This window comes from Lissotriton vulgaris, chromosome 4_1 (genome assembly GCF_964263255.1).
Source record: "Lissotriton vulgaris chromosome 4_1, aLisVul1.2, whole genome shotgun sequence".
In the NCBI taxonomy this organism is placed as follows: Eukaryota; Metazoa; Chordata; class Amphibia; order Caudata; family Salamandridae; genus Lissotriton; species Lissotriton vulgaris.
In genome coordinates, this window is record NC_141691.1 from 635,537,379 (window position 1) to 635,565,120 (window position 27,742).

The window sequence follows — 27,742 nt, forward strand, 5'->3', positions numbered from 1 at the left end:
GGCGATGTGTTGGCTTCAATGATAGAGGCGCTGTGATGCAGAGTGTTTGTTTTGTCTGTGTTCGTACTAAGGGCCACATTTATGAGACTCCTTGCATCTTCCGAATGTCACTTTTTGTGACGTTCTGTGGTGCAGAAGCCTGCGTGATATTTAGCAGGCAGCAATGAGACACTTTTGTGGGGTCAATGCTGCCTGAGAAATATCAGTCCCTTTAACGTAGTTTTCTGCGTTAAAGGGGCGTGCAATGGGTGTTTCTGGGGTCGTTCCCAGCAACATCCATGGCCTTTTGATACTGCCCCAGATTTACGAGAAATCATAAATCTGAGGCAGTGCCAAAAGCTTACGCCTCCCCATGGGATACATATGGGAGGCACAATGAGGAGAAATATCTTTATTTCTTCTAGTTTTTCCTTGTTCTATGTGTGCTGCGTTCTGCAGATGTGATTATTTTTGTAGATAAAGGTTTCCTTTCCTGTACAAAAATAATCATCCCCGCAATGTAGGCACCCTTGCACCATGGTGTTTTCGTGTCTTTCAGCTCTATTTTCTATAACTGAAATATCTTTTTCCTTCTAGTATGTGTCCTGCTGAAAAGATTACACTTATTTGTTTGCCTCTGATTCAATATGTGAACGTGTAACTTTATTCCATTTCAGGCATCCGTGGATGATCTACGCGCCATATTTCAAAATATAGTCACATGGGTGGTGACCACAGTTATAGGTATTTTATACCCAGCTGTTACGATGTATGAAGACGGGGTAAGGATTCAATCGGACAAAATGCTGCAGGAGCAGTACTCTACATCAGAATCAAGTAGTTCAGATCAAAAGAGTACAACTGAGAATGAGATTGAAGATATTCCATTATTAACACCTCCTATACAAACAACATCCTTTCGTAAGAGAAGTAAAAGTGAGGAGAGGATTGAATCATTGCAAAAACAATCATCCTTTGAAGTATGTGAAATGTACAAAGAAACATCATCTGCCATAACTATAGAAAAATCTATTTCTGTGCCTAACATACCGGAAATGATTAGAGATTTTCCACAGAAATCTTTGTCTTGCAAATCTGATAGCTTTATTTCCTGTTTGGCCAGTCCTTCCCTTCTTGGATCATCATTTCCAGAAAACTTGATCTCTACGTCATCTGGTCCAAGTTCCAAAATAAAATTAAGTTCAAGTGTACTTCCATACAGTCTCCATCTGAAGACATCTGATATCTCAGTGGTGCAGCCTGAATTAAAAGATGAGCCCCCTGTCTATGAAATTGTGCCGCCAGTTTCTCAGTCAGACCTAGGTTTTGTCAAAGGTGACAAACGTATATCCACTTTCTTTATTTCAGATAAGCCAGGTTCTGTGCGAATGAGCTTAACTGAGCCAGAAAAACATCTTTTGAAAGTTGTTAGATCACAGCTGACACAAGTATCAGAGGAGATAGTTGAAAATACTTTTAAGAAAATTATAACTGATTTGAGTTGTTCGTTTTCATTTGTCAGGGATTCATCAGAAGTCTGTTTTGCAACTATTACAGAAATCCAGCCAGAAGAGTGTTGGACTGAGTTGGAGTCTCATTCTGAAGCAGAACATAGTACATTAGAAGGCTTGATCTCAAATCTTGAAGTAAGCTGTATCGCAAAGGATGTCACTGAACATATATTTGGGAAGTTAGAGTCCGCTGTCTTGGAAACATATACAGCTGCTGCATCACGTGAAGATGAACAAAGGGAAGACTTAACACAGTCTTTAGTATGTCAACAGAAAGAATCATCTCCCAAAACACCACCATCGCTATCTTTGACATTTTTGTGTGGAACCGCAAAAGAAATCATTAATATTGTGTCTGATAAACTAGAAGCCTTTGCTACCTCCAAACAAAAACGCATCTGTGAAACTCAACTGTCTGACAGCAGAAAATCACTTACAGAAAATATCCTTCAGCAACTATGTGACACAAGTGAAGAGAAATTAATTGAAATGACAGGCATTGCTCCATATGATCAGAGTGTTGAATTAGTACCAACAAGTGTCAGAGAAGAGGTTCAGGGATTCATTTTTAAATTGGATCTTTCAGAGTCTCAGATATTCACTTATATTGGAGACATTTTGAAAAATGTATTAGGAAGTATGGAGAAAGAACTTGATCGTAATATGACTCAGAAATCACCAAGTGGACAAATATATTCCTCGAGCGAAATCAGTTTTCTATATGAACTAGTTAGTATTATATTTAATCAGGTAAATGTGTTTGATTGTAAAGATAGTTTACAAGCTGAGAAATCTGGGATTATGGAAAATGAAATGAGATCACCACATTATCCTCTTAATGAGGAAGACTGTCTTACTGTAGACAAACCCGAACCCATACCTATAAATCCCAAGCGATCCGTAATTTGTCAAAGACTGGATATGTATGAAGACATTAATGTCCCTGGAATGGTAGTTTATTCAGACAGAGAAAGTGAAAGTGAATCTTCCACTCCTATGTTCTCTTGTGTAGAACAAAAAAGATCAGGGCATGAAAATAAGCACAAATATGATGAGAAGTCTGCATTTCAAAAATGTTATTCAAAGTCCGGAGAAAATCTTATTTCTGATGTTGAAGAACTAGAATTCCTCAATCAAGAATTAGCTATGAAAAATAAAAACAATAACAAAATTGTGAAATGCCCAATTCTAGCAGCAGCTGAAAGTGTTGTTGCAAGCATTTTTGCAAAAATAATTGTGGATATTGAATCTTGTATTTCATTAACCAAAGTGGAAACAGATTGGGACAGTAATGAGACGGCTGAAGAAGAACTCACTATTAAGAAGTCAAATACAAACAAATTGAGTAGCATATTTTTGTTCTCTGCATCTGACCTTGAATTATTTGCACTTGATATTACAGAGTCTATAATTAAGATGCTCAAAGTGGTTTCTAAGCTCATATGCACTTCAAACACAGAATCTGTTTTTGCACCGCCTGAAGATTTATGTGGGACCCTCAGCACAACAAATTATGCCTTGGATAATACCCACACTGTGTCCTCAGTAGAGCTATCAGATGTAAGCATTTCATCTAAAGAAAATATTGAGCTGAAAAAAGAAATATCAGCATGTCAGACATGCAGAACTCCAATCATAGGACACCAACTTGCCTCTAAGCCACAAACATCATTTATGGTAAATGACGTAGGAGAACAGATATTGTTCATGATTTTAATGAAATTGCGAAATTTCTTCTATTTAAACTGTGAATCCAAATCTGAATATCTGCTATTTGAAAATACATTTTCAAATGAATTCCCCTCATATGCTGATGTACCACCACTCTTACAGGCGACACTTGAGCCACTTCCAGATAACCTATCCAGGCAAATCAGCATCCAAGTATGCAAATCTGACAGTATCAAATCAAATCATTCCAGTGCAGAAACCTGTATTCTACAGCTTGAACTATGTAACTATGCAAACAAAGTGGTTATAAATATTATGAATATTATCCAGAAAGAATTAAATGCAGACAGCCTCAACAAACAATTTGTGTTATCAGAAACATATTCTGATGAAAATGCGTCCTTTGCGCGTGCAGATTGTTCCCCAGTTGAGTCACAGGAGATAAATCTTTCACTGTCTGAAGGAAAATCACTACCAGAAACATTTTCTGATGAAAATATGTCGTTCGCCCGTGTGGATTGCTCCCAATCTGAGTCACAGGAGGTAAAGCTTTCATTGCCTGAAGGAAAATCACTGCCTAGTGAAAACATCAGTAAAAACATGGTGGAAGTAAGCTCATTTATAAATAGCATCTTGAACATGTTATGCAGTGAAAAGTATGCAACTGAGGTGGTGTCAAAGTATTCAACAGAATGGTCAGCAACATCTAATTTAGCAAATGTACAAGAAAAGAATTGTAATCTTCAAGACCATCATACTAATGAACAAAAATGTGCAGGGCAAATTACACTGAGCAGTAGTGATTTGAAAAATGGAACAGAGTTTCCAATGCAAGATTGTTCTCCAGAAGACTGTGTGCTGCATTTTATTGTCAATAAAGTAGATGCTGAAGTTATCTCAGTAGTTGCCAATATTATATCTGAATTGATGAAAAAACTTGCTGATGATCACACATTTACCTCGCATGTTGTTTCATCAAATCTCACTCCTTCTCCTGTACGGTCTCTTGAAAACTCATTGGATCAAAATATCAAGGACCCTTGCGAATATTCAGTTAATGAAGCATCGTTATTGAATTTAGAAATTCAGCTAATGTCTTATGATATTATTGAAGATATGATCAATAACCTATGCATTTTTGTAATAGATCAGTCCAAAACAGTAACAGACTACAGAAACAGGACCGAGATACATGATCCTTGTATAATTGAGGGTGAAATTGCTCAACCAGATCTCACCAGAGAGTTGCCTTTATCAATGTTAATCTCAATAGCTGAAGATATTTTCATCACTGTACTAGCCAAATTTGAAAGGTTTGTGAAACTGAAGTTAGAGTCCTTACAACAAGCTACATCTGAAGAATCAAGACCGGACTCAGGGGAAGCAGGAGAGCCTCAAAACATTGTAAACCCATTAGAAATGAATAGAAATCGATCAATGCACATATTTACATCTCAAGAGGTAGCTACATATGTTGATGCTTCTAGCACAGAAACACAGAGGAATGGAAGTAAAGTAACTTTGAAGGGTAAATTACATTCATATGCAAAAGAGATACACCATACTATTATGAAAGCCATCCAGAACACAGTAGTGGAGGAAACCCAGAATTGCATTTCAAGTATGTTTGAATCAGCCAATGAAATAGAGGGTATTAAAAGACTATGCAGTTACATTTTAGGGCAGTCTTCTGCTCATTTAAATGAAATGGATAAAGGGTTTATTGTGGGCTCAAACTCAGTTCAACAGCTAGATGAATTTATAGATGACAATGTTAACCTAGGAGTATGCATATCTGAAACCATTTCCTCACCTGAATTTGAAAGAGAATCAAAGGACAGACAACAGGTATGTGAAACTACCTTAGACAAACCAGAAAGCCTAACAATGTCTCCAGTTGAATTGCAACAGTCTTCAAAGCAAATGTATACTTATTCTGATCAGATAGCTGTTTTGAAATTGCTAAAAAATGTTAAAGACTATATTTTTGGACATGTTTTCAAAACAGTGCAAGAAGATTGCAAAGACATCCGGCGTTCTCAAATTGAACAAGGAGTTAAGTTAATTCTAGGTGACATTTTTCTAAAATATTTCATGGACGTGATTCTGCCTCCCTTCTTCACACATTCAGGAGAACTCAGTGAATCTTCTAAGAAAATGGTTTATGAAACATTCCTAAAGCTAGATGGCACATCTGCATGCACCTTTGATTCTGCATCAAAAGATCCAGCTCTTCCAGATGATACACTAAAAATTATATTTTTAAAATTTCATTCCGCTTTTTTCTCAAATGTGAGTTTAAACAATATATTGTGTTTGGAAGAACGTAATCTTCATTCCAATATTAAAAGTAATATAAAACAACCAAACAATCTACCTGAGATTGCAAACAAACCCCACAATGAGCCTGAAACAGCTAATAATACAGATACCAGTTCAGAAAAGACCATAGCTGCTGAGTTTCAAAATAGTCATTTTATAACAGAAAAAATATATCACAGTTCCTCAGCCATATTCACCAATGTGGATCATATTTTGAAAGAGGTTGCCACACGGATTGAAACTTTGGCTGCTTTGAACGATGACTCCTTAGAGCATGTTGACAGCTTCAATAAAAATGTAGCTAGAGTTTCTGCATCATATTCCTCAGTGGGAGGCATGCAAAAGGCTCTTCTGGGGAATAATACTGACACAGGAGCTCTAAATAAAAAGACAGTATCAAAGCAACTGCTGCCGAAAAAACTCAATGAATATGCAAGAGAAGTCGTCAACACTATTTTAACAGGGATCAAGAAAAGGATCGAAGAAGAAACAACATCTAAAATATGTTCCATGGATTTCCAAGATAAAAATAATCTTGCTGCAAAAATCATTGAAGTGGTTTCAGACTGTGTGTCAAATAGAAAAGAGTTTCCTCCAAATGACTGTACGCTACAAGAAGCTTTAGGAATAGATATGCAGGTATCTGTGGCCCCTCATAATCAATTTTCCAACCCTGCTCAACCTTTTCACTTTGCACCCTCTTCCCAAGAAAGGATTCTTGCTCATATAGATACTCCATGCTCCTGTCAACAGGATGATGAAGCAGAGAGTATATCCCAGTTGAATACTGAAGATCTAAGTCAGAGTTGCCTGCTGCAAGCTGAAGATTTCCCTTCGCTTACATCACAAATTCAGCATAAAAACATTTCCCCTGAAATGCTTAGTGAGGAGCTTGCTTTTAGAGAAGCAATTGAATTTCAAATAGGCAGTACAGTTGAATATGCTTTAAATGATATTTTTCAAAGAAGAATGTATGATGGAGATAACTGTCATTGTCATGCTAATTGGAATGAGCAAGAAACATTTAATAATAATATGTCACAGTTTTCCCAATCAAATAATACATTTTCAAATAAAGCTAAAAGGTATTCGCTTATTTCTAAACCTGACATAAATTATGTGTCAAATGCTGTGGTGGGCATTGTGCTGGAAAGTCTGTTTTCTTCATCAAAAATAGTCATTGATACAAATGGATCTAATTCATTAAAAATAGGAGTTCAACCCAATTTGTCTGCTCATAGTATGATCAAAAAAGTTACAACTCAGTTGAAGTCTTTCACTACTTTACCACTTAACTCAAAATTCATTGTTGAACTGCATAGGAAAAAAAGTATAATTACTGCAGAATCTTCTACATCTGAAGAGAGCATTGAAGAAAATACATTGTGCAGACAAATACCACCAGCCTTCACAGATTTCACAACTTCCTTTTCTGAATCTCCATCTGCAGCAGCTCATTCAAGAATAAAAAGAAATATTTGCGGAAATATCATAGAGGAAGATGATGGCCAGCTGCAGTTGAATATGCATGCAGAAATAATTGTTTGTAAAATTTTGGAATGTATCAAAAGTGATATGAACAATGGGATGCTGCATAAAGAGTCAGGGCGGACCATATCAAGTGAGCAAAGACTTGTGCGTGACGTAATTGAAAACCTGTTACAAAGTGTACCGACCAAAGAAAGTAAGTGCTGTGTAAATATGCCAAAGGCTGACATATCTGAGAATATGCCTTTACAGATGCAAAATGCAGTACAGTCTCCTGAAAAAAAGAAAAGTTTAAATGTTGAACTTGATAGTATAAAAATGGCAAGCAGTGAAAATCTGCCTCCTAATTTTAAAGATGCAGATTCTTTACAAAAGAGTAGTAGCTTGCAAGAAAAGCCCCTCAAACAGATCCCTAATCCCAAGAATATTTCATATAATAAGATGTGTTCACTAAACAATCCATTTAATTTTTGTAGCCAAGTACAGAATACTCTCTCGTCATCAAATATTGAGTTGAAATTAGACCAGATACAAACTGATGTTGAACATCCTGCAGCTGGTTTTGAACCATATGTAAATGAAGATGCACCTTTATCAAAAGTGAAGGGTGCCAAAAACAAAAAAAAGAACAAGTCAAAAAGTGTCTTACATCAAATGCTTGTCTTAAAGGATTTTGAAGTTAGAGAAAAACTACATTCGCAAATATGTGAAACAGTTATAGAACCTCTATCCAATATGTTTCTAAGAATAACAGAAAATGAAGAGTGCTTAGTTTCTGTTTCAACAGCAAGTAAACAGAGTAATGAATGTGCAGTTTATGCACCTGGAGTTCCTCAAACAGCCTGTAGATTAAGAAATCAAATTGTCAGAAACACAATTATTGGGCCCAAATTTTACTTTGTAGCTGACAATATGATTGATGATGTTCTTGAACAGTTGTTGTCAGCTGCAGCACCTGGGGATATTAAAAAACAGTTTGGTTTGAAAGGAACGCAACACCCTGTTTGCCATTGCAATCCTGTAGAGAAATGTGGTGCCACTAATAATATGGAAACCAGCAACAAAAAGGAGACATGTAGTCCTTCCCTAGAGAAAGAGAGAAATGATAAAACAGTAAGAAATTGCACATGCTCTTCATCCCTTCCGTCATCTCATCTTCATCCTGTTGACTGTCAGATATTTGAAAATATTGATAGCACACATGTGCTTCAATCAGATACAGATGTAATTACCAATGATATTTTGAAAGCCATTTTACATAAATTAACTATGTTTTTCACTTTAAAGTTAAAGGATTTTGCTGTTATCGGAGACCAAACAAAAAAAAAACCAGCAGTTACAGAAGATTCTGATGTACATTGCATAGAATCAGTCAGCATAACTCCAACTCCTGTTGCTATAACGGATTTTAATCGTTTGGATAAAGATTTTAATATTGGTGATACAAATGTGTGCATTTTACCTGTGTCAGCGGAGAATTCTATAAAAAAGTTTGAGCAAGAATCTGAACTGAAAATGATCGCCGTCGAAGTGGCTAGAATTATTTTGAGTTTTACTAAACATGAGTTGGACAGAGAAATGCAAAAAACTGCTCTAATTAAAGATTCTCTGGATTACAGAACTAATGTTAGAGCAGGTCAAATTATTAGTCATATTTTAGAGGTGTGCACTACAGCAAAAATACAAAACACATATATCGTTTCAGACTGTTCTTCTAAACATCTTTTACATGAGACTGGCACTGCAAATATTTCCAAGAGGACATCTAGCTCTTTGACTGTGCCTGAGCTGCAGTACTACAAAAAAAGGAGCACACTTTCTATTGAAAAACATTTGAGAAATTCAATGGAAAACGTTTCAGTGCAAGAAGAAAAAAGAAAAATAAGAAACCTCTTTTATGATGACTCTGTTAAACAGCAAGGCACAAATCTAGGTGCTAAAGGCAGTAATTCACAATGTCATCGTATCTCGAATAAAGTTCTGCAGAAAGTATTTAGAAGAGAGGAATTTGGGTTGGAAGAAGCATTTGAAATGCTGAGCATGGTGGAATGTGGGTTGAATGAAATTATTCACAAGATGATTATAGATTTGGGATATTTGGTTCTCTCTCTTCCATACTTTACTAAACAAACAATGTATAATCCTTCAGGTCCTTCAGCGTCTGAACATAACATTGTATCATGTACGAATGTCTTGAAGATGAATTCCAAATTACATGTTATTTCCAAGGCAAATGTAATTGTTGATTTTGTACTCTCACAATTATACAGTGATATTATGAAATCAGTGCAACCCAAGGATTCTGTTGTAGGAACCAATTATGTTTGCGGTCCTCCAGAAATTTCTCAAAGTAAAGCCTCTTATCTGAAAAAGTCTGGCCATGATGCAGGTGAAATAGAATATGCACAAGTAATTCCAAAGAATACACTTGGCTTTACGGGGCGTTCAAAAATTAGGCAAGCATTACAAAATGTTTCTTCAAAAACTCCTGAGAATCATAGACATTTTCAAATCTCCTCATTAACAGCAGCCCAAAAACTGGTACAACGTATAGCAATTGTACTGGAATTATTTGTTAAAACTCGACTAGAACATGTGGCTATATCTGAACCTCAACAAGAAGGTAATATGGCAAATGAATTTAATCTATGCACAAAACAAACCCAGAGAGTAAGAGATACAGTGTTCAAATCACTTAACACAAGTAGCAAAATTAAGAGAGAGATACTCACAGAAGAAATTGTTTTACCAAAGATACACATTGTGAGCCCCTTGTTAATTGTTCCAAGTTGCATTTTCACAAAAGATCATAAGAAAATATTAGCAAATGTTTCTGTGTCAAAACCTGTGCTGGAAGTCTATGCAAAACATGTGTTACGTAACATTTTACTAATGATTGAGACTGAGTTAAAAAAAGAGACAAGTCACAGTGCTGTACTAGATGTTGGCATATTATCTTCTTCGCATATTACTGCTGCAAATAACACTATTAGTTCACTTCTAAGGGATTTAAATTTTGAGAATGATCTGGAGAGCCTTTCTTCAAACGTCATGGAAACTGAAAGCAATGTTATGTTACCAAAATATCATTCCTATAAATCTACTTATAGTTCTCCAGTGTTCACTAAGAGAACTGATGGCATTCCCTCAATAATACTTAAATCAGATGATACAAAATGTTACTCAGTTAAAAAAAAACACCAGCTGAAATCTTTAGATTTTCATGAGGACTTTGAAAAACAGAGAACCCCAACAAAGATCCTCAACTTTCCAAGCTATTCTCAAAATAGAATTGAACACAAAGCAGGCTTGAACACTAAATCTATAAAAAATATCAGGGAACAACTGCATACTTTAGAGAAAAACAAACTATATCATGAACCATTCATTACTCAACAAAATAATAATACTTCACAGGTCTGCCCTGAAACACTCCTTACCCAAAAAAACATACTAAAGAAACAATCTGAAGTAAACACTGACAATTCTAAATTGGGTCATTGTTTTGATAGGTCTTTTCAAACTCGCAAGTCATCAAATCACATAATGATGAGTGAAAACCAAGCACCTCTTAACGTAAATAGAAAAAAACAAATTATCTACATAACTGAAATGGAAAATAGTTTTAGGTTTGGAAATGAGAGAGATGAGAAAGCCATGATGATGACAACATCTAAATCAAGTGAAGAGATCAATTCTAAAGTGTCCTTTCATGCATTAGACAGAAGATGTGTGGGTACACCATTTACTAACACTAGGGTTAAATCACCAAAACTCAAGTTTATTTCAGGTGACAGTCTTACATCTGTACTGGATTCCGCAGGAATCAGGCTTGAGAATAGATGTAAAAGAAAAAAAAGAAAAAAGAAGAACACAAAATTACAGAAATCCCGAAGTTGTTGTGACTTAGGTTACCCAGAGAGAATATTTTCAAAGAGAATACGTAGCAGTGTTGCAAATCCTACTAAGTCTGATAGTGAACTTTCACGGAGAGGTCATTCACCTTTTATATCTGCTATTTTCGGTGCCAGACGCTCAATCACAAGCGCTCCATCAAACATAACTGCAAGTGAGTCAACACTTAAAACCGTTTCTCAGAACTTGACGCAGCATTTGTTTGATACAGTGTTACAAAATGTAGATGAAGGCAGCTTAACTCCAACTGTAACTAGTGAACATCCGTCAGATTCACTGACAAATGAAGAAACACGTGATCAAGGGGGGCAAGATTTATCTTCCTCAAGCGTTTCAGTTAAGGGAACTGACTTAAAACTGCTTACATCCATCAATGATAGCATGGCACCAAAGAGCATGGACGTGGTTAGAGTTAAGGAAAGGGACCAACACTTCAAAAATGACTCCTTATCTGATGCACATAAAAAACATTCTTTATGTGTTGGTGAAGATCAAACAGAGTTGCTAGTCAAGGGCGATGGCATACATTCTAAGATTAATCTGTTTTCTGACAGTCTTGTGAAATTAGTAGTTCATCAGATTTTAAGAAGAGTATCCAAAACAAATAATGTAACTAAACACACCATTCAAAGAAATATGGAGTTTTGCAATACATTTTTGAAGTGGATCTGTAAAGACAGTGTGTCCCTTGTGATTAATAAAATAAGCAATTACATACAAACACGTAGGCAGGAAACAGATGACGTTGATGCAACCATGTTGAAGAAGTGTATTGAGAAGCCAGTTTTAGAACCTTTTTCACAAGATAAAAATTATATTTATCTGTCTGAACTAATTTGTTTCATATCCAAATGTGAAGTGATCAGCATGCGGCATTCTGTAGAACAGTTGCTTTCACAAAAGGCATTTGACATCTTCAAAAAACAGCTGTGCAAATCGGATATGAGATGGCTTTCGGAAGAAATAGTTGGAATTGCCATTGAAATGCTAGTTTTAATTTTCTCTACAGATGGTTCCTTAATACCTACAATCAAGTTTTCAACTGCCAATAATGATGGCCACAGTAATGCATGCAACAGTGCAAGTGCCATTCAAAATGATCTGCCTCTGGTAGTAGATAAAGAATACTCTCAGGAATATCTGAGACATGATTCGAATGATTTATCAGATGCTAAACTTTTTTCAAAGATTGAACGTGATGCTTTGTGTGAAGAATTGTCATTTGTTCCAAAGACCGAAGATATTGCAAGCAAAATAGCTGCAGAGTTAACAAGGTTAGATGTTACTATGAAAAAGATAGATGTTTCTGTTGAAACAATACTACAGAGAACAAATCTGTTGCCATCTGCTAATTCAAAAATACCACGACCAGTAACAGATCAGTATCAGTGTTTCCATACACATTTCCAGACAATTCTGAACAATATTTCTCATAAAGAATCATGTGACGTGAGTATGAAAAATCAAAGGCAATTTTCAAAACATTCCACTACTGAATTGTATACGACAGTATTGGAAGATATTGTTTCTCGAATTGCATACAAAATATTTCCTTCATTTCCAAGCACCACCAGACCTGTAGACAAGAGAATTATGATTTCAGAACATGATTTATTTGAACTTGTAACTAACCTAAAGCTTGAGATGTTGAAAGAAGTTGCTTGTCTTGATATTTGCAGTTCACAGGATGTGAATGGAGGAAACTATTCAGACTCCGGCATTGATGTTAAAAAAGTGGTTAACTCTGTCTATCACAATGTTTTGCATAATTGTGAATCTCAAGCAGCACTACAAAATCAGATTGCAAAAGGAAATACAGATATTGTTCATAATATTGCCAGATTAATATTAAAAGAAATTATTTATAATTATCCTCAATCATTTTCCTCTGGAGGATTATCATCTCAATCTCTTATCTCTGCACTAAAAGATTGTGTTGATGAACAAGCCCCTCATGGGATAAAATTATCATGTGAGCCCAGCAGTTCTTCCAATGCCATTATTTATTCTGCTACGTTTTTAGAGGAAATATTTTCTGACCTTATATTCAGAATCATTCTGCTGTTCCCAGAAAACATCATGTGTTACAAAAGGCTAAACAGTGTTGAAGTCCAACTGCGTGCAATTACTTTAAAATTAATTCAATATATGTCTGCATCTCTTACGCAGTTAAATATTAAATTAGTCAGACTTGCTGAAGGTGTTGCATGCACAAACAATGTGCAAAAAGACGTTGATAAAGTTGTTGACTCAGTTTATTCTGATATTTTTAAAGAATATGGGTCACAGCTATCAGTTTACACAAATTTGATGAATGACAGTAGCGATTTGTCTGAGAAAATTATCAAGTTAATTTTAGTCAGTGTAACTAACTATGCCCTAGAAAGAGATATTTCTGAAAAAATGACAACATGTTTTTACACCGTTCTTAATGCTGATACAATCATTCGGAAAGTTATTTCAAATATTTTTGAAACTACTTTCAAGTGCCCACCTACAAAACTTCATTCAGCCCTGCTTTCTACTTCTACATGGTTAAAAGATGTACTTACCAAGTTAATATCTATGATCTTCTCGGCATTCAACAATGCTGACACACCTTCAGAATATCTACTAGAACCATATTTAATTTATATAGCTCAAACTTTAAATCACAAAGTAATTCAAAACATTTCAAATTATGCAATTTGGGATGCGAAAATTCTGAGTGTTAAGCTAGGGTCTCAAACACCAGAAGAGGTTCTGCAAGTGGTGAACTCCATTTATAGAGATGTATTGCACATATACAAAACAAAAGAAGCTGTGCAAACAGCGTTAACTAACAACAGTGAAGCTATCCTCGATAGAATAGCTTGCTTAATCATTATAAAAATTGGTCATCAGAGCAAGCCAGTGCAATCTACAGAAACGTTTTCTACATCAGTAACTTTATCAGAGAACTATATTGTGGATAGTGCTGTCCTTGGTATTACAAAACAAAGTAAATCGTATCCACCTATTGAGCAATGCAGAGAATTATCATTCAAAGTTTTTCATTCTTCTTCATTTTTGGAAGATGTCATTGCTGGTCTGATTTCCAGAATGTATTTGAAAGCAAATGCTATGAATGCTACATTTTTAAACCTATCATTATGTGACCTACAGAAGTCAGCACTACAGTTAGTAAATCTTGTGTTAAATGGAATAAAAAAAAAACAACTCCAAATTTTGCAGGTTAACAAAGAGACTTGTCATCTCCACCCAAATAAAAGCGCTGTGAACAGGTCTGTTAATGTAATCTATGATATTTTATCAAAGCAGTTTGGATCTCATCACACATTTGAAGGGGATATAGAAAATGATAGTGATAGTTTTGCTGAAAGGATGACTATTTTATTGTTGGAAGAAAGTGTTAGGTGTCAAATAAAGCCACTCTACTTAATGGCATTGCCTATTCATGAGACCAATACACTTGATGCTAGTACTATTGTCCAGAAAATTGTAAATAATGCAATAGAAGCCAGAAATGAAGTGTCAAAACATGCATCAACTGCAAATGATATGAGTGCTTGCCTCACTGAACCACTTAACTTTGAGTCCATAAAGCCCTGTGATGAAAAACACCAGTCAAAAACATTAACAATAGTATTATCATCTACAATTGTACAAGAAATTGTTTCAGAGTTCCTCTGTAAACTATTTTTTAACTGCCCGACATTGGCATTAGAGACAAAACACATTTCCATAATTAAATTGGAAACAATTACTGAAAAGGTATTAAATGCATTGATACACAAGATTTCAGAAAAGAAAATTCAGATTTTTCCAGATAACAATGAAGAATTGTATACAAATATGAAATATTCCCTGACTGTAGAAAACGTGGTTGGTGTTGTTTACAGTAACATTTATCAGTTGTCTGGATCTCATCTATTAATATATAAAAACTTGACAAGTGAGAAAATGATTGTAGCACAAACGTTAGCTAACTTAATTATTGCAGAAATTTGCAACCTCCAGCTCCTGCCAGGGCATACTGATGATAAATTGCTGGATAAATGTGCAGACATAAAGTCGAGTTATATCGTGCAAAAAGTTCTTAATGATATTAGAGAAATGCCAACCTGCAGTAAACATTTAGAGTGCAAAAGTCGTGGACTATATGTACCTCTTTTAGAAGAAATTGTAAGCCAGTTCTTAGCAAAATTATTGATACCATCCAGATACCCCCATCCTGGAAAGTCAACAAGTAATTTACCTGAAGCTGACATGAATAAAATAGCTTCACAGTTTATCAGTGCAGTATTAAAGGAAATGGCAAACTGTAACATTAATATTGTGAAATCATCAAAAGAAGAACAGTTGCATGCCAAAGAAGATAACTTTCTTGCCCTAATGATAGACTCAATTTATGTAAGTGCCTTAAATGAGTGGGGTGGCTCCCCTTACGAAATTTTCAATGCTCTTACAAGGGAAAATACTGCCATTTTTGCACAACTTGCAGGGGTTTTGATAAAAACAATTTTCAGATTCCAGATTCACATGTTTTCTATAGCAGGAGCATCATCTAGTTTATATACTGAAAATGATGTTGATGAATTTGTTCAGAAAGTAAAAAAATACATAACTGTACATTCTGATTTAAGTAGGAAGACAGAATACACTTTGCAAACAATTTCAGACCATAAGAAAGAAGACAAAACTGATAGTAAACTGCCAAAAATAATTCCATTTATGAGAAATGAACCACTAAAAGTGGATGCAACAATAGTAGCAGAACATCTAGCAGTGCTTTCAATAAAAACAGAACCACTAGACCTTCTCAAGAAACTGTGTTTGATTCAAACTGGTCAAACCCTTGGCAGTCTAAGGAACGCCTCTATATCTGGGAGAGGAACAATAGATGAAACAGAAACAAATGAAGTGGTTCCTCTTCTGTCTGGTTTTACAGTGGATGATAAAAGTAAAAGACGTGCAACACTGGATAAATTTGGAAGATTATATGTCAGACCAAATAAGGTAAGGAAGAAGAACAGTTTAAACTAGAAAAATATTTGCATTTTGACCCATGTATTTATCACCAGTTTTGTTTACATGTAGTTTAAATTTAAGGGTCCCATGTAGGGCTTAATGACTGATACAATGGCAATATATTGGTGAGTTTCCACTCCTCAGTTAGTGGCGAGGGACCAGTAGGTGTCCAGTAGGACAGCATCAGCTCTTGTTCAGCCATTGAACCATTTACTTGCTGGGCATCTGCCACAGGAACAGTACTTGAAGTCTCGCTCAATTTAGGGCAGGCTTGATGTTGATTTTTCCTGTCCAGTACTGGCTGACAGCAAAATGTTTCTTATGTTGCTGACAGCAAATCAAAGCACTCACTTCCGTGGGAGTCCCACTCCTGTGTTAGTGAGATTACCCAAGGGGGAAACAGCTCCCGGGGCCAATCAGAATGCCCTATTTTTAAGCTGCCACCCCTGCAAGAGTCTTGTGGGAGGCCTTCCGACCCAACAATTCACATATACAAATATGTTTGTACCTTTATTCCTCAAAAAACAGTTTTGGTGTAATTTCTTTGAGCAGTTTATGTAGTAGAGCTGCTTAAAGAAGTCTATGAACAATGCTTGGGAAAATTTGCATTTTTAACACCCTTTTTTATCCTGGCCCCCACTTGACGGATCACCTTGAAACCTTTCCAGGATGGAGCTGAAATGAATTTGGTATTTTCGGAAACCAAAAAATGCCCTGTCTATGGACAGGTTATAGTAATGTTATAGATAAATGAAATCAAATATCAGATTTAGATGAAAAAAATCTTAGAAATTCACTGAAAAAACCAAAGGTTAAAATAACATTAAAGTTAGGTGAATGTTTCAGTGACAATGTTAACAATTTGAATTAAAAAAACAGAGAAATTCATTACCTTAAGTAAGTGGCGGCACTAATTATTACTTGCACTCCCACCATGCAGTGCTAGGACATCATTTATGACCTCACTAATGACATCTTAAATTACATCAGTGATGACATCACTGATACCTGTTTACACGTAGCGTAGTTCACACCAAGAATCAACCACAAATACATGGCAAACTCTTGTTGATTACGGTGTACAAACTGATTACATCTGTTCAGAAAGCAAAGAGAGTGAATGCCAATTCCAAAACAAATGACAGCTTTTATCTCTATTAAACCTCTGACACACACCGAACCTACATTAAGAAATTAAGTTGATATCAGTAGAGAACTGAGGACTGTAAACAATGTTTACTCTATGGAGAGAGTTCATTCTCTACCACACTGTTTGTAAACAGTGAAACTCTCATGAGAAATACACAACAGAGTATTCAAAAGAATCTACTAGGAACAGTTTACATTCTAAGCAAGATCAAGATTTGATAGTGCTTAACATCCGCACCCTTCATACTGTGGTGAAAACTCTAGAGATAGCCCTTCTTCTGAAGCAAAACAAGCACAAATACATAGTTCACTACTGGCCCTGTACAAAAACCCAAAAGTGCAGATCTCCATTAATGGCACAACCTCAGCCCCATTCGACCTCCAAAGAGGGACCAGACAAGACCGCTTTCCCCACTGCTGTTCCTACTAGCTCTAGAACCACTGATCAAGGACATTCTCACCAACAAGAACATAGCAGGCATATCCATCAATAATACCACGGCCAAGCTGGCGGCCTACGCAGATGACCTGTTATTTAATACAGAAGATCCAACAGAATCCAAAACTGCTAGATTTCCATGTCTTTTTTAGTTCAAAACGTTGATGCAGTCACTGAAAATTAACCAAACTGTAATGTTACTTTAAACTATGGCTTTTTCAATGAATTTCTACATTTTTTTTCATTGAAGGCAACTCATATTTTTATTATACCTAACTGTAACATTACTTTATCCTTTGTTTTTATTCAGTCAATTTCTAGGATTTTTAAATTTGAAATCACATATTTTTATTACACCTACCTGTAATGTTTCTTTAACCCTTTTTTTGAGTGAATTTCTAAGGTTTTTTTATAATAAAAATATATTTAAAAATACGTAGAAACTAACTACTTCAACAATTTTTGCACTAAGAATGTTCCACTTAGTTTTTGTAACTTACATATACAGAAAAACTTCCAGCATAGTTTTCATAGTCTTTGTACATATTTTTACATAAACTTCATATTTATATCTCAAAAAGGCACTGATCAGTATTTGCTATACTGTAAACTATGTGTTTTCCCTATGTACATCCATTTTTAAGGTTTGTGATCACTCTCGTGGGAGGCTCACGGGTGGTGCGGGAGACTAACGAGATAGTAGAGTTATACATTTAGTTATTATCTATTGTACAGAGATCTTTTTCATGTGGTCAGTTATTATTTAAAACTAATCTTTAATAATAAAGTCAGTACCGTATGTGTAGTGCAAAAACAGTTGATGCATTATTTCATTTAAGATATTAAGAAAGTTCCCTGTTTTTACGATCTTGTGGGCCTCTCGTTAGACAACCGTGAGATGTCCAGGAAGGAAAAACATCCCGAAGAAAGATTGTGAGTGGATCATATGAGTGTCTTTATTTAGCGAAGAAAGATTGCTTGCATGTTCCTTTATTTAGCTATTGGGTCGTGCTGTGGTTAGACATTTTTTGCTACCTCTCTGACTTTGCTGATTTTCTGTCATCAGAATGTCCTCAGCTCATTCAGATGAGAACCCTGCTCCTGTTCCTACAAGTCATCCTCCTCAGCCACCTAGGGAGGTCTTGGTCGGGCAATGTTTTCAGATGAGGGCTGATGGGAAAAAAAGGGTTTTGCAAATATGTAATTTGTAACATGCGAAAAAGAGTTTAGCAGGGGCAGCCAAGCAATATTTTATTGGGATGTGGCGACATTTGAGGGCTTTGCACCCTAACACCTTGCTCGGGCTGAGTTTGCCCATAATGCAGAAATTAATAACATTCTATGGGCATCCTTATATTTTCAGCCTGGTGACACTGTGCCTGCCCAGGTACTCACTGTGAAAGCAGATAATACCTCCGCTTATATGAACAAAGCCCTTTTTGCTGTTTAGGCAAGCAGGTGTACATGGAACAGGCTTGTCCAGGATCATAAAGGGACCCCTAGGCAGTAGGTTTAAAAAATAAAATATATAATAATTTTCTCCCCTTTTTTTTGAAGTGGTGTTTTTTGTTTACTCCCAGTTTCTTGTTTTCATTCTATCCCTTTAAAAAAAAAAAGTCACACATGTTAAAAAGCACAAAGAAATACAGTTGGTGAAACTGTTACTTGAAAAAGCGCTTTTCAGAGCTACTCTAGACTTTTATTATGTATGTTTTTTGTACTATATATCCCTTTTTCTTCCTTCTTGATGACTCTCATGCGATACTCACTCGAACCATGATGCTTTCATACATAACGTGGTTATCTCTCTCTGGCCTCTCACAAGAGTCAGGCTCACAGTCCTCTATGTCCACTCAAAGGGGGCAGTGTTTGCTGCTTTACGCTCACGAGCCTCTTGTGAAAGTGTACTTTTACAATGAAATTTGCATTTTTACTGAAATAGCCTGTTGTAATAGGCATAATTTATATGCACCAGATTTTCCCTACCCTTTTTTTATATGTACCCGCCAGACTCTTGCAAGATGGCAAAAATACTTTAGAGGAAAAATTTGCATTTTCCTATATTACAATACTTAAATCTTACAAACCCCACTACTAGACTATGGCGCGATACTGCCCTCTTCACTGAGACCTTGCATGAAGGTTACTGGTGTGTAGAGTAGGGGGTAACGAGATATTGCCTCTCCATTCACACCTTTCCCATGCTTCGTATTATGCATACTTCGGTAGAGAATGGTACTCACCTCACATGTAAGACCTCACTATTCAATACTAAGTATAACAACTACTAGCCTCCCCACTGACATCTCTTTCCAGGGAAATAACCATATTTATTATTAGTGTGTGGGAATGGGTTTCCCTGTCCACTCACAGCTCTCCCCAGCCTAACAGATATATATATATATATATATATATATAGTATGTACGGAAAACATTGTCTTCTGTGCTATAACACCTATCTCCACAACTTGTATATACAGTACAGTGTTGTGAACCAGTGGGATCTGTCCTCATACCTCTACTAAGAACAACAGTGATATGTATTGTTGTCTGGGAAGGAAGTCATCTTTCTGCTACCACATATTACCAGGGTAATACATGAGCAAAATACGATGTGGGTTGAGACTGCAATCTCTGCTCAAACCTCTCTTCATGATAAAAATCTTCATTCTGCGAAGAAGCACTGATCTCTCCATTTTTCCATAAACATACATATAAATGATGTTATACATTTTTTGAGCAGGGATGGTTGTGACGTACCAAAAATAGAAGGATGAAGGGTCCCTGCACTCCTCTTTGTGGGTTACACCCTGCTTATATCTAAGTCGCCGCAGGGGCTCCAACTTCAAGGCAGATTGCCTAAAACAGGGCTGTAGCTAAATAGCTCCAAAACTTTATGTATGCTTCTTTCCCCAGACTAAAGACTAAATGTAAGAAGCAGCTGTATGTGGATGGCACCTCCCTAGAATTGCTCTTAAAATTGTGCTTAGAATGCTTATGCTTTTGCACCTGCTATGGTTTACTGTAGCACTTGAGTCCTATAGGTTGGGCCTGCGCGAACTAATGACTCCAACTTGTGTGGACAAGATCCTGTGGTTGCGTACCCTTAAGAATTTGTTACAGAAACTAGGCTTCTGTGCATACTGGAGTCAACCAGAAACCCTTAGTCAGATTAAAAAATCCAGCCTCAAAGCTGCATATTGGGGCACTGTACAGACTGATTTGATAATGAACTGTAAAGGATCGCTTTCAGTTGTTTTTAGAAATTTTAAACTGACATCGTCATTTAAGGAAAAGGTAGATAAAATTGTACCCCGTTAGTAAGGAAACTATACCTGCAGTGTAGGTATGGCTGCCTACCCGTAAATAATTTTAAAGGTAAATGGAGTAAAGCAGAAGACAGGGTTGATGGAAAACTGTACTTGTTGCCAGGGGATACTTGAGTCACTTAAGCATGTTCTATTTTTTTGCCCTTTTACAATCAGTGTCGATCCAAATGGATAGCCCCACTATGTAGAAATCTGGGAGTAAGTAAGTACAAGGAGTTGTATAGAATACTGCAGGCAAATACATCTTTTATGATCGTATTCTGTACAGCTAACTTTCTAATGGCAATGTGGATCAGGCGTGCCTAGTGTTACCTTGACAGTCTTTAGGCTGCGCCGTGCTGCAGGGTCTTGCTAAAGCTGGATCATGAGTTTTGTACTATTTTATGTGCATTTGTTTTTTTTTTTGCTTTCTTTATATAGTATTTTATGATCCATTTTTCCGGTCCCATTAATGATGCAATTTTTAATACTTTACTGTGCTGTTGTTGTAACCAACCATGAATGAGCATTTTTAATGTTTTATGTTTTATTTGTATTCATGTTTGTAAGTGTTTGTTCTATGATCTACAGTGATCAAAAGTTTTTTGATTGGTTGATTGGAAACATACATATCCATGCCGGAGAACAGTTCCAGTTCTTGAAGAGTGAACTACCACATCAAGTCAACATTAGAAAGCTGTGTTAACTTTCAAATCATTAACAGCTATTAAGTAAAGAAATCAGTAGTACCTTGAAACATTTTATGTAAAAAAAATTAAACAAAATAAACAATAACAAAATTAATAAACTACAACAACAACAGTAAAAACAACAAATTTGTATTTATCTATGTTAATTTGTAAACTATACAAAAAGAGTTCAGCACGGACAGAAAGAACAAGGAATACACGTGAATACCACTGTTATGTAATGGCAATTGATTGCTATGCACCCAAAACACCTTGCTTGGGCTTAGTTAACCAGTGCTGCAGAACTTAATAACTCCTCAGGAGTGTTGTTATCCTTTGAAACTGGTAACACTGTGCCTCACCACGTCCACATGGGCTGAGGCAGATAACCGCCATCATTATATAAATAACACACCTTTTTGCTGCTTAAGTAAGCAGATATTGTTGTCATCAAAAGCAAGTAGAGTAGCACTACACAGAACAAACTTCTCCAAGGGTATAAATGTCACTGGAGGCAGTAAAAATAACATCAGTTGTGTAATTAAATTGTTTTCCTGACTTTGCACACAGTTTCTGTTCCATCTTTCTTCCAAAGTAAACAATTTTTGTTTTACTCCTCCATATAGTGTGTGACATGGTTCTTCTGTTTCTCAGAGCTTCTGTTTTCAGTTTTCTCCCTAAAAAACAACCAAATATTAAAAATACGTAAAGTTACATACTGGCCAGTAATTGATGACAATGATACTTAACAGCATTCTCTGAAGATTTCTACATTTTTCACCCACAATTAGATATTTATATGTACTACACCACTAATTATGTTTCTTTCTGTTAAAAGTCTTACACAGCTTCAAACACAACATTTTTTGTATCCACAATTCAAACTTGGTTCCATAACAATTTGTAAAGTAACTCATTCCTCTTTACACACCTTTCCTAACAGTGAGCACAGAGTTTTACTTTAGAAATGGCAACATCTCCACTCAAACATCTAATAGGGCAAAATATGTACACAGCAAGGTTCTTAAAAACATAGGCCTTGTATTAACATATTCCAGATGCTTTGTTTAATAATTTCAGAAACACTACTTCTTTTATTTACAACTATATACAGATTGAAAATTTCATTTTTTAACACAACATCCAAAAATTGGTAATATATCTCCACATTCTAGATTCTATCTCTCAAAACTATATTTATACGCATTCGCCTCTACAAACAGCTTTTGACACCTAAACCTTGCATAGAATCAATTTACCAGTGCACATACTGACACTTCTCAACAAACTTCATAAAGTATATTTCTAATTACCTGAACTTAAAGCAGTTTCTTATATCTTGTTGAAGACACCAGTCTAGGAATCACAGTGAACGAGACCCAGGGGCAGAGGAAATGGCGGCCGCTGCTTGAATGGCTGTGGGTGCACCTCTCCAGGCTCCTACTGGCGGTGAGATTCAGGGGCTAGGGTGATTATCTGCAACCCTTCACAACCATCTGTAGACTGTTTCAAGGGGGGGATTTCATTCTTGATACTTTTTTTGTTTTCGGCCGCTGCGCCGTTGTGAGGATCTCATCTCCCTACCGAGATAGATATGCGAGGGCAGTTGCTGCTGCAGGAAAGCCAGGCAGTGGTTGGCGTTCCAGCTGCTTTCAGTTCCGAAGGCAACATCGGCGAAGGCAAAGACAGAACAGCCATACAGAACCTGGGCTGGAGGTGGGGGATCGCTGCGCTTGAGTGGAGGCAGTGTGAGCTCTCCCCTCTGCTGTTGTGTTACTCGAGAGGAAGATCGTGTAGTCTGAAAATTCTTCATTTTGTCCCGGAGCAGGTAGGGGTGGGGGCGGGCCAGTTGGGGTTTGTATGCTAAACAATTTTAGGGTAAATATTCTGCCTGCAGGTAATTCATGTTGAGGCAGTTGTGCTAAGCAAGGCAGAAAGCAAGTTTCAATAACCCAGCACTAAAAAAGTCGCTCTGATAACTGCAGAGAGAGACCCTCTAGGAGAGGCTTTTCTTGAATGTATGGAGAGGGGGGTTGCAGCTCAAGAGGGAACTTCTCCTAAGCTGTCAAGATACTCATTACGGTTAGGGCGGCCCACCTGTTCTCTAATAAGTTGATTACACACTCAATTCTACCACAACGAGTCTCTCCACCCGTGGCGGAAGTTAAAATCTCGACTAAACAGAGTAAACAAGGGGGGAGCATCAGCGCATCAGTAACTCCAGTGAAACCCAAATCCCAAAAGGGCAAGAGGATACCTCAAGACAAGAAAACTGCTGTTACTAAATTAAAAATCACCCCGTCACTTAAAACCTTTTACCAGGTTATGTCTCTTACGTCAACAAAATCAGCGCCTCTGTCCCCTTCCTTACCTGGAGCTAAAGCTATGTCTGAGTCTTATTCTGAGCCTACCTCGACCTCCACACTAGTCTCTGTATTATCTCCAGCACCCTCCTCTACCTCTATAGGTCCAAAAATTAAGACACTGGGGTCAAATATAGTGAATATAACGAACTTCAGGAAAAAAACACTTTGAAAACCAGAGAGGGACAAGACAGGGGTGCCCTCTATCTCCTCTTTTATTCAATATTTATATCGAGCCCCTTGCGCAGACGATCAGGTTGGATAGTACCATCAGACCATTCGAATCTCAAAATTAGCAATGCAAAATTGCACTGTACATTGATATTTCCATTCTACGGCTTGATACCACGTTAAAGGAGTTCGGTTTGGACATTTTGCTAATTTGGCTAAAACCGAAGTTATGTGCTGGAATACATTTTATAGTGGTGACCCTCAAGCAAAGAATTTAGGTACCTAGGGGTAAAAATCGTTGTGGACCTGAATAAACCCCCCCTCATACATCTGGGAAAAATTGAAAAGGATATAGACTTCCTCTTTGCTAGGTGGAAAAACCTCCCTTTGATGATCTATGGGAGGGTAAACCTAGTAAATATGTCGGTCTTACCAAAACTGACGTATCTTTTCAATGCGGTGCCTCTTACTTCTCCCCAGAAAAACATCAGTAAGATCCAGGGTAAAATTGGTAGCTTTATATGGGGACAGAAAAGCGCAAGGCTATCATGGAAAAAACTAAGAAGAAAACTCTTGAAAGGGGGTCTAACCCTCCCGGACATTAACTGGTATTTATTCGCTTTTCAATTTAAGGGCATCAGGATGCTGTTGTCAACACCAGAGGAAACTATGTGGGGTAGGCTCCTTGGCGAGATGGCTTTAGTAGAGGGAGGCGGTGGTCAATGTGGGTTCCTATACAAATTTGGGGCACCCAGATTCTTCAAGCGTGTACGTCTCAAAAATCTGAAAGCAGCCTTGATGACCTGGTACAAACTGAGATGTATCTGGGGTATGGGTTATTTCTCCGATTTTGCCCTCATTTGGGATTCCCCGGGGACCCCTCCCTGCTTGGGTGACAGCTTGGTGATCCCGATTAGAAGAGCGGATTTGGCGAGGTGGTCAGATCTGGTGGATTCAGATGGGGTCCTTCCCTGGGAGATCTTGCAAGCTAAGTTTGGCCCCTCTTTCTCAAGGTTTATGTACCTTCAGTTAACATGGTACGAGGCCGAAGCAGGGGAAACTAAAGGGAATTGGGATCTTGAGCAGTTATTACAAGATCCGCGACCAAAGAAGGAAGAAATATCTTTGTGGTACTCAAGGCTTCTTGAAGCAGAGGAACGTGAGGTCCACTCTCAATCAGCGGTATGGAATCTAACCTCTCTTTCCCACGCCATAGAAAACGGATTCAAAGTCTCCCTCAAACTACTTTATAGATTCATAAAGCCTGCTAGGGTAAAGAAGAACCACTTTTTTGTGTTAAACAGGCTTTACTACACACGGGCCAAAATAGCCAAACTTGCACCGGTCCCCGCCCCACTGTTTCCTAGGTGTAAACTTGCTAATGCTGACAACATCCACATGTTTTTTGAAGGCACAGAACTATTTCTTATTTTGATTTTGAACTATTAATTATTCAGCCTATTTTGGAAGAATGCTCGGGATTCCTTGACAGCCATCTTTGGAACCAATATAGGGATCAATCTCCATCTTGTGATGTTTGGTATAAACGTCTTATAATTGGAGCGTTACCGCAGATAAATATTGCTCTGCTGCTCTATCTTATTATTCTGGCTAGGAGGGAGATCTGCATTAGATGGAAAGACTCGATCCCCCCCAACAGAGAAAGTTGGTTAAAAGCTGCGCTGAGCATGGCACGCCTAGAGCAAGAAGGTGGAATGGAAATGCATGATAACATCTGTCTCCTCTGTTATCCTGGGGACGGCGCCTGCGCTTGATAACTTGATAGCTTCTCGGTGTTCGAAGTAGGTCCAATGATTACACCAGACCTCAAACATGTGATGAAGGCCATGGTGGCCTAGACAAACACAGTGAACCAAAGGTTGCCCAGGAATGCATAAGTTGGCTTGGTAAACCTGCTACTGTCTTTGATGAGATGAGGACAAAAGAAAATAATAAATAAATAAATGAAAATGTAAAAAAAATAGGAAAAAGAAGACACTAGTCTACCTCAGTTTCTGCTGACCACAACTCCACAGGGCTTCCTTCTTCTCCAAATCACCATGAATAATTTGAGCTATCCCTTGTTCTACACCTAATTACATCACAGCATTTCTTCAACCATGCAATAAGAATAGTAACTATTGGTTGAGCCCTGTCCCTTTTTTCTTTTACTCCCCCCATATGATCTCACAGGATTCTCATAGAATTGTAAAACACCTCAAGGCAGGCCTAATAATTTTCCATGCGGCTCTCGCGAGCCTCTCACATGATTACACGTGTCCATGCAGCAAGCTTCACTGCCTGAAGATTGGGAGCTACTCTCGTGAGAATCTTGCAGGTTTGTAACACACTTGTAGGGAAATAGTAGTATGTGGGATAGAGTATCCTCTCCACTGATACCCATCTCTTGAATAACAGGTGTGTGTAGTATGGTGTGGGGAGAGACTGGCCTCTCTGTTGAGACCTCTCTCTGTAATGATGGGTGTGCATACCAGAGTGTGGGGAGGGACTTGACTCTCCTTTCAGACCTCTCTCTCAGATGATCGGTGTGTGTAGTAGGGGTTTGGGGAGGGACTGTCCTTTCCTTGTAGTCCTCTTTCTTAGATGACAGCTGTGCATGGTAGGGTGTGTGCAGAGAGACATGCCTCTCTGCTGAGACCTCTTTCTCAAATGACAAGTGTGTGTCGTAGGGTGTTTGCATGGACTAGCTTCTTGTTTGAGACCTCTCAGGTGATGGTGTGTGTAGCAGAATGTGTGAATAGACTGGCCTCTACACTGAGACCTCTGCCTAAGATGACAGGTATGCGTAGTAGGGAGTTGGAAGCGAGATCCGCCTCTCTACTGCTGAGTCATCTTTCTCAGATGATGGGTTTGCATAGTAGTACATTGAGTGGTACTGCCCTATCCTCCAAGAGCTCTCTATGACATTATGGGTGGGCATAGTAGTGAGTGGAGAGGGACTGCCCTCTCCTCTCAGACCTCTCTCTGAGATGACAGATGCACCTAGAAGTGAGTCGAGAGGGACAGCCCTCTCCTTTCGGACCTCTCTCTTAGATGACGGTTGTGCATAGTATGGTGGGTGGAAAGAGACTAGCCTCTCCTTTGAGACCTCTGTCTCAGAGGATGTATGTGCATAGCAAAGTGTGGGAAGGGTCTGGCCTCTCCTTTCATACCTTTCTCTCATATGAACAGTGTGATTGGTAGGGTGGATGGAGTGAGACATGCCTTTCCACCGAGACCCCTCTTTTGAATGTGTAGTTGGGTGTGTAGATGAACTGGCCTTTATTTCTGATCTCTGTCTCAGCTTTTGAGTATGCATAGTAGTGGTTGGAGGATGACAGGCCTGTCCTTTCTGACCTCTCGCTCAGATGACGGGTGTGCATAGTATAGTGTGTTTAGAGAGACTGGCCTCTTCACTGGCATCTCTCTCTCAGATGATGGGTGTGTAGAGTAGTGAGTATAGAGGTATAAACTTTGGGCGTTTTAGGAGTTATGAAAAAGCGCTCAAGAAGCAACACACTATTATATTTCTATTCAACGTATCCTCTCAGGGTGCTCACAATGTGGGAGAAAAAACAACCAACCTCTCCCTGCGTAATCATACCATTAGGCATGGAAAATAATTGTGAAATGCTAAGACAGAAACATTTTGTATCATTTCCAGCCCTGAGGAAGCCGATAGGTGTTCATTAACCTCGGCGAAACGCGTTGGGATTGGAAAAGAAAT

General features: G+C 37.7%; 1 protein-coding gene across 1 annotated transcript in view; it reads left to right on the forward strand.

Moving 5' to 3' along the window:
* The window catches only part of LOC147722358 (uncharacterized), a 700,192-nt gene that overhangs the window by 448,328 nt on the left and 224,122 nt on the right, over positions 1-27,742 (forward strand). The window contains exon 15 of the mRNA XM_086967301.1: positions 657-15,884. Coding sequence (XP_086823427.1) covers positions 657-15,884 — 15,228 coding nt within the window. The remainder of the gene's footprint in view (positions 1-656; positions 15,885-27,742) is intronic.